At 44.3% G+C, this 16,601-nt stretch overlaps 1 protein-coding gene across 1 annotated transcript; it reads left to right on the top strand.

Moving 5' to 3' along the window:
- Window positions 1–1,409: 1,409 nt before the first annotated feature.
- On the top strand, window positions 1,410–3,461 carry LOC126543221 (endothelin-converting enzyme 1-like). Its single transcript, XM_050190356.1, has one exon. It carries the CDS (start codon window positions 1,410–1,412, stop codon window positions 3,459–3,461), a length of 2,052 nt encoding a protein of 683 aa, XP_050046313.1.
- The last annotated feature ends 13,140 nt before the right edge of the window (window positions 3,462–16,601 follow it).

Genomic DNA, 16,601 nt, shown 5'->3' with positions numbered 1-16,601 from the left:
CCAAAGGAGAAGTTGCCAAATTCATTTAGTTTGAAATGAATAATGAGACAGACCAACGTGCCTACGACTTCACTGTCCTGCTTATGCAGGACAGCGAAGTTGTGGGATGCAGGACAGCGAAGATCAGCGCGATTGAGTCATACAACACCAAGCTCCAATATGAAGTGAACATTGGACTAAATATATCAATTCCTGAGCCTATGCTCTCATGATTACACAATATACATTTGAGTTGAACACATCCGCTTACAAACATTGCTCGCCCTACAGATACTGCTAGCCCCAGTGAACCGTACGGCAGATTGAACTACAGCGTAATTATAATAATATCTGTATATACATACCACCTACTCATTTTTTTTTTAGTTAGAACGGATTAAAACAAAAACAAAGTAGCCTATGCCAGACAAGATCGCAATGTCCAGGTCCCTAAAAAAATCGCTAAATAAATATTTGCTTACCAGAAATTGTAACGCTTGCACAGCCTTCGACATATCAACGCCTTAATTCATAGCACGAAATACATGGACGTTCCAGATAGCAGTTTCCCAATAGCGCACGTCAAGCAGTTCGGGATTACCTTAACTGCAATGCCAATGCACTCTTTGCGTATTTTGGGAATGTATATCTCGAAAGTGGTGGTAATCTTCAGATGTAGGCTAAGCAGACATGCTTTTTACTATTTTTACTGTTTGGCTTCAATTTCGCAATTGGAACATATGCGCTAAAGTGAATAATTAAATAGCCAATTAATATATATATATATTTTAGTTAGCCACATTGACATTACGATTTGTAGTGCAAATAACGTGATCCTCTTAAAGTAGTCCTCCTGAAAAGGCCGGATCACGTTATACAATTTTGAAATTAATGTTTTTTTTTTATCTTGAGATATAAAAAAACAGGGATACAGTCAGCTATTTCATATCTATAACGTACACAGACCTCAACTCAACGGTTTCATTATGGAGGTGTAAAACTTCAGTTGTTGCAGCCACTTAGCTAGGTGTTACGCACGAGTTCAGCAAAACTCCTGAAGGGCATCCAAATAAGCGTTTGCGCGCTTCGGAAAGCTAGTTTTGTCCTATCAGAAGGCGCCACAATACAGGGAATATCGAATCCATTTCTGCGATGTCATTCTCATTTCCTGAAACTCAGTGATGCAGTTTCGATAATGTTCACACTGTTCTTTCTACTACGCCGACGCGAGAGAAGGGTCGGAAAATATGTTTAGCCCTAGCAGGATTTAGGAACTCTACATATAGAGAACTACGCCACCGTCTATAGAGCTGGAATATAAGGGATTGACTATTTCTCGTAGAACGCAGTGTGTGTGTGAGGCCGTCTCGTTGTGCAGCATAGCTAACGGGCCTGGCGAAATCCCACCCTGTTCCAGATTACGAAGCACCATGGCCAGGGAGCATGCCTTCCAGACTCGGGCGCTCAATTACTGTATCTTCACTACGGTGGTCATCGTCATATGCGCTGCCGCAAACTACCCCATTGTGCGGTGGATATCCACCGTCCACACGAAGTTCTGCGTAACGCAAGCGTGCGAACGGCTCACGCGGGACGTTCGCACATCGATGAACAGGAAGCAGCCACCATGCCAAGACTTTTATCAGTTCACCTGCGGAAAATGGCAACACACTCATCCCGGATTCCCCAATCAAACGGAGTACACGTACAACAAAGTGGTGGCGGAGGTAGTGAGAAATTTGAAACGCATCGACGTCCCAGCCAGCAACCAGACAGCGGTGCAAAAGGCGGCCGCTGCGTTCCGGTCGTGCCTGAACATGGTAAACAGTGAAGCGATCAACAGCAACGAGCTCTTGAACTTCATCGGGAGTCTTGACATCACGTGGCCATCAGGTGGCACCATGGGCCAACTGAAAGCGCTCGACGTGCTCGTGAAGCTGTCCTTGTCCCTGGACATGCACTTGCTTTTCACCGTGGATATCTACGTGGACTACAGCGAGACGTACAGCTTGAGAGTGTCCGTGCCAAGTCACATGCTGTACGCCAATTCGCACAGTTACACGACCAAAGAACGGAAGAGGGAAGTGCTCAGCCTGTTATTTGGCAACGAAAACTTCGACGCGATGCTCGCGGTACTGACCAAGTATGAACAGAAAATAAAGCAAGTAATGGTCTCGGTGACCGCTGTGCGGCGTTTTACCGACACTCTCGCAATCAGAGGGATCGGAAAATACATGCCGAACCAGCCAGGCTCTGAATGGGTGCACGCCCTTAACAGAGAGCTACCAAATGCCAAAGCGATCACAGAGGACACGCCTGTTCGCGTCGACGATGTCGCCCATCTCGAAGCAATATCTGAACTTGTTTACGAACTGGAAGATCAAATGTTATTGTCTTGGTTCGTCGGCTGGAATGTGTTCGAACTGTTGGCACTTGATGCTTCCTACCAGCTAGGTATTGTCCTGGCGGGCTCGACTGGCGCATTCAACGAGAAGCACTGCTTCAACGCCGTGCGGGACAACCTTCACTTCGCCCTTACTACCAGGACTTTACTATCTTTCAGCGAGCCGTCGACGCGAGCTGCTATTTCGGCTACGACCAGTGCGGTTTGGCGAAGCTACCTTCACTACATTCGTGCCAATGGTTGGATGGACATGTCAACAAAAGCACGTGCTCTGGAGAAGGCGAGACAAATGATATTACTTGATGGCTACCCGCGGTTTGTCGATAACACGGAAAACCTTAACAAATTTTACTCCTACATACCGGACCTGACAGGTGATTTCATGAAAACAATAATAACGATGAAGCAAGCTAAGATGAATTACTTGAAGAGTTACCTTCACATGTCAGCGCAGAAAACCAGCCTGCAAAAATGGAATTATCCTCTGCTGAGTCTTGATTCTCTCAGATTTCACAACGACCTAAACAAAATCGTTGTACCCGTTGCAGCGGCAGCGGAACCTCTTTATCTTAAGTACTTTCCGACATCGTGGAAGTTCGGAGGTTTAGGAACCGCCATTGCAGAACAAATGTTTCATGCCTTCGACGTAACTGGAAAGGACTTCGACGGCTTCGGCGGTCCTCTTGACTGGTGGTCCAACAATACGCGGCTTGCGAACAATAAGAGATCGCTGTGCTACCTTAAAGATTTCGTACAGTGGTCAGAGGGTGCACCTGGGCTGTCTACAGTAGACCAGTACCGCGCCCTGCTTGCTTCCATCGAAGGCGTTCGCCAGGCGTTTCGAGCGTATGCCCTGAAGAAAGACGCCAACCGAAAGCACTTGCGTACAATAGACTTTCTCGCACCCTCACAGGTCTTCTATTTGAGCTACTGCTTTCGATGGTGCTCCAAAGATGAGCCCCAGAATGCTATGAACGCGCACATGTGCAACTTCCCGCTAGCCTACAGCAAGCAGTTCACCGACGTCTACGGCTGCCAAAAAGGTGATCGCATGTACTTCCGGCGGAAATGCAAGTGACATCTCTGTTGGTACCCATTAGTTCCACAGCAACATGTTCGCTACGTGGACGCTCCTAGACGAGTGGCCTCGCCTCTGTTTCACAGCCTCGTTTACGACTCTCTGTGTGGCGGTGTAAATAAGTGACTTTACGAGTGCCAGACTAGCCTTATGTACATAGAACACCAACAGCGTTGCGCGCGACTGTTCACAGCTTACACGTTTGTTGACTCAACTGACAGCAGTGAACCGAGCATGGACACACGCGTTCGCCGGTGCTGCTCTCACATGCTCCTTCGTGGACTGACCATTTTGTGTAGTGTACATTTAGAAAAGGACAAATACGAAGCTCCCGTCTCGTGGAGGCATAAAGAATGCATGGTAGGGCAGATGGCGAGGGCCTGCCGACAATGACACGTGACCATTTTGTTACCTATAGGCAAGCTCATATTATAGCGGCACCGAACGCTACTTCGAGCTTGCGAAGGCTGCGAAAGTGTACACCCGAAACATCATCTTTCCATGCGACCCCTCTACTTCAGTGTTATGTTAACAACATAAACAGTGGACTTTGGCATTCACTTTGCTTGCTCACTCTCTCTTTAGGATGTCGATTTAATTTCGTGCGTCATTCGAAGGCGCCTAGTACTAAAAAGAGAGACATTGAACGCACAAACTCCGCGCAGGTGAACGACTCGAGTCGTTCGCCAATGGAAGCATTTACTTTGTTAGTTCGTGTAGCTTTCGTTACACCTTGTATGCGTGTTGGCCTATAGCCGAAGCCAACACAGTGTCAAGCGGACATCCAAATTTCAGAGGGCGGAACTTGAACCCGCAGGTGATGACTAAGGACAAGGTTGTTTTTGAACCCTTTGACAAGGTCATACAATCACCTGGCTCTGCCAAACTGTCAGCAAATGCGGGAAACTACATGAGATTCTCGCAGCATTTTCAGCAAAGCTTTATTGTTCATCACAGGTATAAAAAGAGTATTGTAGGTATATTAGCTGACGTCGTACTGCTCGAATGAGCCCCTGTAGCGTTCTGACATTTAAACGAATGACAAACTGCTACTTCACAGGCACTGTAGAGTACAGCCATGTATGTATGTATGTATGTATGTATGTATGTATGTATGTATGTATGTATGTATGTATGTATGTATGTATGTATGTATGTATGTATGTATGTATGTATGTATGTATGTATGTGGCGTTCCTAGCTACAAAGACGCAATACAAAGCTTTGCTGTGCAGCTAGTGTGCATATTGTACATGTGATGATGTGTCTTCCGGATATGGCACGTATAAGTGGGCCAATAATCGGGGGGGGGGGGGGGGAGAGTTGATCCCACTGGTTCTTATAGGAACTAATAGATAATAAATTTTATTTATTTGGAAAGGAATTCGACCGAGATGAATCATCATCATCATCATCATCATCATCATCATCATCATCCTATCTTATGTCCAATGCAAGACGAAGACGAAGATCCCTGCGATCTCCAATCACCCTGTCCTGCGCCAACCGATCCCAGCTATAGTCAGCATAATAAGGTTCCCTGAATGATTTAGCGTGCTTGCAAGAAGTATTCAAGCTATTGAACTGGGAAGGCTTAGGAGTAAGAATCGACGGCGAATATCTCAGCAACCTTCGGTTTGCCGATGACATTGTTCTATTCAGCAACAATGCAAACGAGTTACAACAAATGATTGAGGACCTTAACAGAGAAAGTGTAAGAGAGGGGTTGAAGATTAATATGCATGGAGAAGACATCTAAAGATAATAATCAATAGCCGGGCAAAGGAACAAGAGTTCAGGATCACCAGTCAGCCTCTATAGAGTCTGCGAAGGTGTACGTTTACCTAGGTCAATTAATCACAGGGAACGCTGATCATAAGAAGGAAATTCACAGAAGAATAAAAATGGGTTGGATCGCATACGGCAGACATTGTCAGCGCATTACTGGAAGCTTACCATTATCATTGAAAAGGAAGGTGTACAATCAGTGCTTTTTACTAGTGCTGACTTATGGGGCAGAGACTTGGAGACTGACAAAGAAGCTTGAGAACAAGTTAAGGACCAAGCAAAGAGTGATGGAACGATGATTGCTAGGCATAACGTTAGAAGACAGAAAGAGAGCGGTTTGGATTGGTGAGCAAACGGGTATAGACGATATTCTAATTGACATCAAGAGAAATAAATGGAGCTGGACAGGTCATGTAATGCACCGGTTAGTTAACCGTTGGACCATTAGGACTACAGAATGGATACCCAAGAGAAAGGAAACGCAGTCGAGGACGGCAGAAGACTATAGGTGGAGCGATGAAATTAGGAAATTCGCGGGCGCTATAGTTGGAATCGGTTGGCGCAGGACAGGGGTAATTGGAGATCGCAGGGAGAGGCCGTCGTCCTGCAGTGGACATAAAACATGCTGATGATGATTAATGATTTAGCTAATAATAATTTAGAAGTATAATATAGACTGATAAAAACTGACCAGCATCATAGCCGTTTCGTCGATTAAATAAAATCAAAAAAGTGTCACACACATCCTTATGGCTGTAACCCAGAGCTGAATCTCCAAAGTCAGCAGGACCAAAGTATACTTGAATTTAATCCAAGTTTACGAATTGGGGCTTCAAGTAATCTTTTCCTTTGTGCAATGGACCGACGGCAGAATAAAAAAATTGCAATCGACAAGTTCAATTTCCCCCGCAAAAATGGTATAGCGGGGAGTCTACCAGATCAGGGGCCCTATGATGAAGATTTATTCGAATCTGCTGTTATTCCAATCTCCTGACGTCAAATTTACGTAACCGCCGTCGCAAGCATCGGGTGGTGACCCGTGGCGTTGTCTGAACAGGCCAGTGAAATCCTCTCCTTGTTTATAGGAGGTCACTTTTGTTGGCTTTCAAAACGAATACCACTGCATTATTTGACAGGAATTCCTTATGTAATTGGCTGACCAGGCGCGAGGAGAATGCAGAAGTGGAGAGGGTTTTCCGTGGGGCCGGGCTAGCGCAGTGAATTAGATTACCTGATGAGGAAGGTGGTGCCGGCGTCTGCGATTGGCCCGCTTCCTCTTGCTTAGCTTTCGGTGTCTGGCAGAAAATCCCGGCGGCATGCAACGGAAGGGTAAAAATACAGCTAAAACGGATCTTCAGTGAAAAAAATTTGGTAGAGCGATGGCGTGCGCGTGCTGAAAAGGCTCGACAACGTTAACTGCCACGCAAAAAATTTTAATATACGCAAATAAATCCATTCTCCCCGCCTTCCCCGCGTGTCCAGTGCCAGAGTGATCGGCGGGTAGTCATTTTCTCTTCATTTCTGAACGGGGCAGTTGTGTTCGGCATATTAATGCATCTTTAATGCATGCTATGTTTGAGGAAGAGTTGCGCCTTAAGAAAGAACGAACACATGAACAAAACGAGGTAGACGAGGCTCCCTCCTTCCTTTTTTTTGCCACGTGGGAACACTGCCTATATATTCAGATTCGACACAAATAAACCCAGTTGATAGTTTGCGCTGTTTTCGTCTACCTCGTTTGTTCCTGTGTTCGTTCTTTCTTAGGCTCAACTCTTCCTAAAATATAGCCATGCACCAACTCGCCCAGCAAAATGTCCTTCTAAACTTAATGCATGCACGTAACTTTGACGAGGTCAGTTTACCTGGTTTGGTGAAGACACGTGACTGTCAGGTGAAATGGCAACAGCCCGATAACATTTGACCAATTGTGGTGCGCTGATGGCGTAGAATGGAGAAGTGCGAATGCAATGGAGAATGGAAAAAGGCGTAGAATGCAGAAATAACTATTTTCATTTTGTTCGGCTAATCATGGATAACCAATGTGTGTACGCCATATCAGATGAGGAGCTTTCGCAGTTTTTCTGACACCGCGTGACAGACAAGCGAAGTGGGGATGGCAGGAAAAAAATTCACCAATTGTGGAGGGCTGATTGCAGAAAGAAAGTCGAAAATGTTGGAATAGCTTTACGTCCCAGACCCGCGTAAATATAGTTTTATTGGGGAAATGCGGCAGCGTAATCTTGTAGTCGGTACCGCTTGTTGTGATGAGCACCACTTTTTTTTTTCTCCGCGGAAAGCTGAGATGTTTCAAGTCTGTCAACGATGTTATTGATGTTTCGATGGAGTCTCTGTGTATAGATAATTTCCGATATCTTATCGCCGTGATGTAAGCCAATACTGGGAGAGTAGAATTTACAGGTACATTAAGAGGTGATGGTGCTTACGAATCAGTCATATCGTTTAAATATAGTCTACTGTGACGCGGCACGTATAGTAATCTAAGAAGACTTAAGTGCAACGGACTTAATGACAGGAACACTTTTAATACTGGTGAATTAGATGAGGCAGCAAGAGAAGAACAAACTGAAAAAGAATTTGTGATAATAACAGCTGCGAATGCAAATAAAGTGAGCTTGCGCAGCGTAAGAGTCACCGCCAAGAGCTCAGCTTCAAAAACAGGAATGAAATTCGGAAGTCTTGAAGCAAATGCCCATCCAAGTGAAGGTGACAAAAATACCCACCCCAGCCTTCTCTTGACGCGTTGAAGTATACGTAGCTATTATGTTACTAATTTGCGCATGAGCAAGATAATCAACTAACCGACCATTTTAATATTTCAGTGAACGAAAGTTCAGACTTTGCGAAAAAATGTCAAATTTGATTTTGAGATTCTGATTACTTACCTTTACTGGAACCTCTATACGGGCATTTAAAGGTCCTAATTTCCTCTTTACAAACACCATTTGAAGAGTGTGATATCTCGGCCAATGTGCGAGAAAAAGGGAACTTGGAATCCTAAAAAGATACGTATATTGCGATCGTCTTGGAAAGAAGTAATAATTTTTTTTTAACGTTATACTGTGAGGACGCGGAATCTACAAGGCAATCGCGTATTTTATTCCTCTTTCTTCGTCCTCTCTCTCTTCTCCAGGCTCCTGCGCTTCTTTCTCTTCTATCAAAAGGCTCAAACCGCTTCTGTATCATGCGGTCATAGCAAATAGCGAAAAAATTCTTTTCGCAAAATTTAATTATCGGAGGCTTGCACAAAATGCAATCTTGTCTCTGGTAATTTATTGTAGGGAACATTTGTTATTTGGTCAGCTATGTCCCACTTCTATATCGGGCTGCTGTTATTGAGAGCTGCTTCCGCTTCACCCCATTGGCCACGCACTCTTTCCTCAGGTATTTGTTGTTGAAATATTTATAAACGTTGCTTGCGCACCTCTGCCCAGTCTGATGTTACTTCATTCAACTACTCGAGCCAAGCTACGTCGTCTGTTGGACAACATAGCGCTCGTCTGTACCCACCATAGTGACCAAACGACAACATTCCGCACTGAGCCCTTTCTGCAATAGCATTGACCGCCACTTGCATGCTGAACTTGATCTTGCTTTGGCGCTCCGCTCGACCGCTGCCCACCCCCCTCACCAGCCCGACAAATGCGTAAGCGTAAATACATAAGAGCGACAAGCAGAGGGACTGCTGCGAATATTATTATTAAATAATGCAACAAGCACTAGGACAATAAACACAGCCGAAGAAAGTTTTCAGACATACAGGTTCAGTAAGTGTTATTCCTTAACACAATTAAAAAATACACATTTATATGCGCGTGTCTTGAAACACATCAAGCACACACAGTACACGACACATTCATTTGCTAAAATTTATGCTGCGTTCTAGCACTGAAATTTGTAATTGAATACTGAACCAAAAGTAACGTTTATTTATTTATTTATTTTTTTTGCCACGTAGCGTTAATTTCTCAGCTTGGCTGGCTACTTACTGCGTGAAAAAAGGCACGAAGTCCGTAGTGAAAGCAGTCTTCCTATGAAAGCCAGCCCAGAGGAGCACGGCGATGCTTTGTGCTAGCGTGCAGGCGTCCAGACTCCCTGTGCGGCTCTTTACTAGAATCAGCACGTAGTTTATATTCACAAGCCGAAATAGTCTTACTTTACCACGAGGCTGATTCTTCAACCAGAAAGCTTCTTATGCATCGATAATTCGGTTTCGTACTCGTAACTGGGCAGGGGGGGGGGGGGGGGGGGGGGGGCAGATCGTTGGTTGGGTACTAATCAGGCGCTATACCCATAGTGTTAGACTGCACTCTATATCCGCACAAGGCAATTTGCGTTTCTCGTTCCTGATAAGGCAATAAGTGGTACCACTGGAATAAACCTTCGGGTATACCGAGACTTACTCACACGTGTCCCGAGTACGTTCGCAGACAAAGCCACGGCTGTCGCCACAAGGCTTGGAATAAACCTACGTGCTAGAACGTGACGGAGATGCGCGCGCAAGATATCTGACCAAGTAGCAGACTGCGCGCATTTGCAAAGCACTTATGCGGATGCCGACCGTATCGCACTTGTATGACGACTTTGCTCGTATTGAAGCATAGCGAACTGGGCGTGCGCCTGATTGTTCTTCTCCGCCATCACCGCATATCCTATTCGCGCAAGTTCTGCTTGCATGATTTTATTGCCTCAGACACGAACAACAAAGCGGCTCGTCTATCATTGTCTGATGTATTACCATGCGAAAACGTCAGAACTAAAGATTCTTATTGTACTGCTATTGGAGTCGGGGTTACAGAATAGCGTAATTTTTTATTCAATTTATCCAATGTGAGGGCCTAGTTCCTAAATGTGCTGTCCACCACTCAACATTGGCCGAGAGCTCCAGAAGAGCTCTCGGCCAATATATATATATATATATATATATATATATATATATATATATATGCCCACACATGGGGTTCGGAAAGCTGGTCGGGCCACAGCCCCCACCCGGACAAATGCAAACTTTTCACCTATGTGAACAATATATGAAGACTTTTAATGATATATCATTTCATTTTTGAGAGGGCTCTGCTCATAGGCACCCTCGCGCGGTATAAAGTTGCCTCGGTAGCTCGCTGTATTTAACCTACGAAGGCGAAGTAATTGCCAAGAGGGATAGAGAAGACATCGCTGCTACAATGGAGTCTCTCGCAGTGAATCCACGAAAGATGTATACATGAACAGGTGAGCGCAAATGAATTGCGCTTTTTCGCGTGGAAGATTTACTTTCTATCACTTAGTGTCTTCCTTTACGCGGTGTCACGCAGCGAATGGCCGTGAGATGGCGTCGTGATTCGCTTGAACCGGAATCTTGGTGTAGAGAATGGGTGAACGTTTACGCAGCTTTTAGCTCGGCAATGTGTAGTAACGCGTCCGCATCCTTTCAGTGGCATTTTTCATTTAAGATATCGGTACAACATACTGATATCACTAGGCTTCAACTGCACTCCGTGTATACTATATACGCGGTGAAACTTTTCGGACTTTCTAAAAAATCCCCTGTGACAGATAGCGTAATTCTAGTCCTTGAGATGGATTATGCAAAGAGGCGGACATTACTTCCACGAGAAATCAACACACATATTGAACTAGCTAAAAAACACTAATTAACGTCTTTAATAATTAGAGTCTATAAGCGCGACTGAACGAGGACGTAGAAAGAAATAGGCACACAGAGAAGCGCTGTCTCTGTGTATCTGTTTCTTTCTACGTCCTCGTTCAGTCGCGCTTATACATTCTATCATGGATTTTAACCAACTAGCCCGCCAACGTGTTTTAAAAATTACTTTACGGCACATATTGAAATTTACAAATTGTAACCGCTGAGTTTGCAAGGCGCATTTACTTGGAGTGCATTTCCAGTATGACATCGGTTTTGAGATATGCGCCATCAAACTAGCCGTAAAACTGCACTGTTGTTCCACTTATTTTTTAAACATAACTATTTTCTATGCATTGAAACACGAAGGTAACTGTAACGCCCATGTATTTCGTCTCATAATTTGAGAATTAATATCTCGGCACTGGTGTCACCCTGAAAATTCATTCCAAGTGGATACGCCTTGCAGTATCACCGGATACAATGAGTAATTTGCAATATGTACCGTAAAGTAATTAATTAAGAAGATAATGAGTGAACTTTGTTAATTAGTTGTATATGTGTTTTGATTTCCTGTGCAAGTAATGTCCGCCTCTTTGAATATTGCAACTCAAGGAATGGAATTATGCTATTTGCCACAAGTGCGTTTTAAAAATTCTGTAAAACTTAGATATGATCCCCCATTACTTCAAAATTAGCATTCTGACTCTACTCCGTTGAATCTGCTGGAATAACTAATATTGCAAGCTCTCAATTTTGCTGGTGATAGCTTGTAATGTTAACGTTGAGGCGGCTTAGAAAATGTTACGTTGCTCACAAAAAAGTATAAATATATCTCCTTCAAAGCTGGCTTTTCCACAATGACCAAGGTCTTGCGGAGAAGCCAGCGTCAGTAATTTCCATCAATTTACAGCTGATGACCAGTATTGAAAGCATAAGAAGGGAAGTGTCGCGACGCGACCTTTATGTCTATATGATGGGTCGCAAAGTACCAGAGTTCGCGTAGCTGGACGCTTAGGGCGTTTAATGTTTCGGGGCACGGCTTATTAGGCCCACGCAGCATGTTGAACGGCCATGATGATTGCGCCTCCATATTGAAAAGGCGTGGACAATTGAGGAGATGACACTATAGCTGATTGAAATCTGTATGTTTTATTCTGCACTCTGCAAAATGCCTTAATCAGCTCATTCCACGTGCCCTTCAGGGTGAAGGCATCTACCAGCAATCTCGAACTACTCCTTTCTTGCGTCAGCCCACTCAATTCTATGCCCTCCATATTTATAATCTCGTCACACCACGTAGTCCTCTGCCAGCTTCGATTGCGTTTAGCGTCCTTGTAACCAATTCTGTTACTTTGACAAGGCATTGACTATTTGTCCTACGCATTTTATGATCTGCGCCCAACGTCACTTCTCAATTTCAACTAAAATATCAGCTACGGCCGTTTCCTCTCTTTATTGCGATAGTAATTATATGGATCCTCCAGGTGAACTTTCACCGTCGTCGACGCCGTGAGGTTCCGTATAAAGTCCAAGTACGTTAGGATCACGCTCCGTGCGCCGTATACTGTGGGTGCAAACGAAAGCGTGAGAAGGTGAGCTGAAATGGATGGCGGCTTGATGCGCGCCTAATGTTGGAGGTCACGTGATCAAGCACGCGCAAGGGAAGTGGAGGTGAGCACGTGGCTACTCTTCTAGCCACGGCCGCACTATACTCCTATTAGCTTGCTTCGGTATTGTAAAAAAATTACTAAGGTAACATCGAGCAAGATCATGACAACATTTGATTTTAACCAACTCAAATAACAGGCTAGCTATAGAAAATATATTGGACAATGGATAACGTCCACGTAATAAGTCACGTAACTGAGTAGTCTGCGGGCTATAATCAATATTTGTGCATGAACTTCATAGATTAGAAGAAAAGTGGTCGATTTAGTAGTATTATCAGCTGTCATGGAGGCAGGGCATAGTCAACAAGTAGACTAAGCATACATGAATATATTAAGAAGTATGTACAGAGATTCCACGGCTACCACAATTATTTTTGTAAAAAGCTGAAACGTACCTATCAAGAAGGATGCTAGGCAAGGGGACAATTTCTCCAATTCTATTCACAGCATGCTCGGAAGAATGATTGAAAAGATTATATTGAGGACCAGATTTGGTGCTAGGATCAATAGGGACTATACCTTAGAGACCTGCGGTTCGCAGATGATAGTGTTCTGTTCAACAATGCTTGAAATGACTCACAACAAACGATAGAAGACGTTAATCGGCAAAGACTAAGGGGAGGTTAGGATCAATACGCAAAATACTACAGAGAGAAAGAGAGAGAGAGTGAAGTATACGATGAGTAGAGCCGGGAGTTTGGTTTGAAATACCTTCCTTAGAGCTAGTTTCTCTGCGCTAGGGGAAGTGATAGAGGGAGAGAAAGAGAAGACGGGTGACGAGGACAGAAGGAAAAGGAGAGGAGCATAACGGGAGCCTAGAATCCAAACCCGTACTTTTTTAAAGATCAAGCAAGGCCTGGATGGCATCAAAAGTACAGCTACTGTCCTTTCAAGTCCTCTGACGAAAGTTGCCTATCGAGGTGGGCTAAAGTAACTGCCAACCCCTGTTGATCTTGCATGTATTGAGGGCCATCACAGAGTACAATATTATACGTTTAGTAGCCTCGGAAGCAAACAAAAATTCGTGATTGGTTTCATGTTTATTTTTATTCTTTCTTGAATTTTTCTCCACTCCCCTCTGGAATCTTTTAATCCATTCCCAATCCCTATGCAGAGTAGCGTGCCAGCGGTTGTATACGCGACGGCAAAACTCTCTATTTTTCCAATAGTCTCTCTCTCTCTCTCTCTCTCTCATCGTGATGGGGTAGTTCTGCTCATGAGGGACAGCAATAACACGTATATCTAGATCAATGATTAACGGGGGACTTGGATCATAACTAAGAAATTTGAAAATAAATAAAAAATGGATTGGTGCGCACTTGGCAGGCACTCCGAAGTGATGTGACCGGGAGCTTACCGATAGCCTCGAAAAGAGAGCGTATATACAGTTATGTTCTACCAGTACTTTTATATGGATCTGAAACTTGGAAGGTAAACAAGCAGCTTGATAAAGTAATAAGGACCGCGCAACGAAGGATGGAATGAAAATTTATAGTCGTGACGTTAAGAGACATCAAAACGTCGGTGCGGATCCGAGAGCATGCGGCTGTAGCTGATAATCTAGTCGAGGGATCTCCAAAACACAGCCTGCGGGCCGGATCCGGCCCGCAGAGGTCTCCCTGCTGGCTCGCACCTGGAGGCAGTCCCTTGGAGTTACGGCCGGCCCGTAGGTAGACCGTTCTTCCCTGAAAAGCTTCCGTAGCGCCAATAGCTAGACTTGTGCGTAACGAATTACTTATAATTATTTACTTGTAATCAATTACCTTTTTTGGTAGTTTCGTAATTAATCGGTTACATTTTTTACTCAGTGACGCTCACTGTATTTCAATTACTTTTTTGGTAATCAATTACATGTAACCAGTTACTTCACTGACGAGACAAGCTGTAAGAGGCGACACTGGAGAACTTGAATTTGATGGGAATTACAGTAAGATGCCCACGCTCGTGCCACGCAGCATATTCGTGGATGCGGATGTTCAAACTGGCAACCCCCGGGTGCTCAGTATTTGTCTTCTCGTCTCATAACGCTCCACCAAATATTGGCCGACGAATTAAGCGGGCACTGGCGGGTATACCTCCGCATCGACGGCCAATTTCAGACGTCAATGCCAGGAAATCACGTACGGACAATTTTTTTTTTTCAGCTTTACATCCGCCCTACCTGGAGTGTCTTCTTGGAGACCTTGCACTAATGAAACACTACGCTTCATACAGAACCTGAACAGCGAGCATTGCGGCACTGAGAAACCACAATCTTGCGGGCATGGCGTTCGTACATTACAAAATCGCCCTTCCCTCCAGCGCGCGCATCGAAATAGTTTTCAGAGTCTTTGTTAGTGCCTTGACAGTAAAACGATTGAAGATGACCTACGAAAATGTTGAAAAGCAATTGTTAGTGAAGCCGATAGCAGGGCGTACCGACACGATTGCAAGTGCATCCAGAGGACGCCCTGAAAGTGCCGGGCCAACTCGTTATTTCTTTTATTTTTTTTATACAATACTGCAGGCCTTGGAGTGACCCAAGCAGCAGGAGCATACAAATAATAATAAAGCGTAATAACATTAGCATACAACATATAAGATAGGCATGTAACATTGGCATTAGTTATAGTTGCTGTATTTGTGCAATGGTAATAAAAAGTTCGGAGGAAAGTAATGTAAAAGTAATCGATTACTTTTCAGTAATTCCTCAGTTACCTTCAAGGTGCAGCAATTAGTAACTGCAATCAGTTACTGTTTTGAATGAAGAAACTGTAATTTTAATTGGTCACTTTTTTCTGTAACGTGCACAAGTCTGGCACATACCCAGACATTCAAGACATTGCCCCTGCAGCCATCTGTCAAACTTCACCGCAGTTCACTAGCATAACTCAATGAACAGCATTTATAAAAATATTTTATGAGACCGCCTGAATTTCAACAACTCTTGCTAGCAACGTCGAAAGGGTACACCCTTCTAATAACATGCATATTTACGGCCCTTATACACAGCATTCCTGCAGCATTATAGCAGTGTTTTAATCCTGACAGAAATACTGATATAAAGCACCAAAGACGTCACTACAAAGTACCGTGAATATGCATGTTAAAACAGGGCGTACCCTCTCGACGTTGCTTGCTGAAAGTTGTTGAAATTTGGGTGGCCTTCTGAAATAACACTTTCTAAAGAATGCTGTTCATTGAGCTACGCTGATGCATTACGGTGAAGTTCAACAGATAGCCGAAGGGGCAATGTTCAAAATTCCTGGACATGTCCGAAAGCGGAGCTCTTCCGCAAAACCTTGCGCTTTTGCTCTTCTTCCTGGGAGTCGGCTTCACTGCAGTCACGAGATCACGCCTTGTCCGACGCAGCGCCGACGAATCAGGAGTATTGTGGGCGACGCTTTCACAAATGGGCCGTTTACGGCCACAATGTGAGAAGACGCAACGAAGCTTTTTAGCCCAAGCGCGATGAGCCAGGAGAGCTTTCGGCGATATATAGTCTCCTGATCACACATCCAGTGACGGTTCCCAAGAAAGTGAATCTTTAAGGCCATGCTTTCTGCCACCAGCAGCGACTGCAAGAACCGAAAGCATCTCATGGCAGCCGTGTTTAAACGTGTGTGACGTCATATAGTCTGCGCGGGAACGTTTGGAAGGAAGTGAAAGCCGTGCAATCACGGCGGGCAGTAGGCAAACAAACAAACAAACAAACAAACAAACAAACAAACAAACAAACAAACAAACAAACAAACAAACAAACAAACAAACGCCGTGCAGCGAGCTTACTGTAGTGAAACTGACAAAAACGCAGTAAGTCATGCTATATATGGGAAAGCACGCAAGTACGTATGCTATGAATATTTACAAAGAGCGTCAGCTAGTCATTACGGTAAATTATGATACAATTATATTGCTAAGCACGAGATCACGGAATTGAATCCCAGTCACGGCGGCCGCATTTCGATGGGGGCGAAATGCGAAAACACCCGTGTACTTAGATTTAGGTGCACGTCAAAGAACCCGAGCTGGTCCAAA

This window comes from Dermacentor andersoni, chromosome 1, assembly GCF_023375885.2.
Source record: "Dermacentor andersoni chromosome 1, qqDerAnde1_hic_scaffold, whole genome shotgun sequence".
Lineage (NCBI taxonomy): Eukaryota > Metazoa > Arthropoda > Arachnida > Ixodida > Ixodidae > Dermacentor > Dermacentor andersoni.
Note: the sequence above shows the minus strand (reverse complement) of the source record. Positions and strands in the feature narration are given on the sequence as shown.

Bases quoted from the DNA above. Each gene is read 5' to 3' on its own strand.
- LOC126543221 (XM_050190356.1), top strand. From the start codon at position 1,410: ATGGCCAGGGAGCATGCCTTCCAGACTCGGGCGCTCAATTACTGTATC.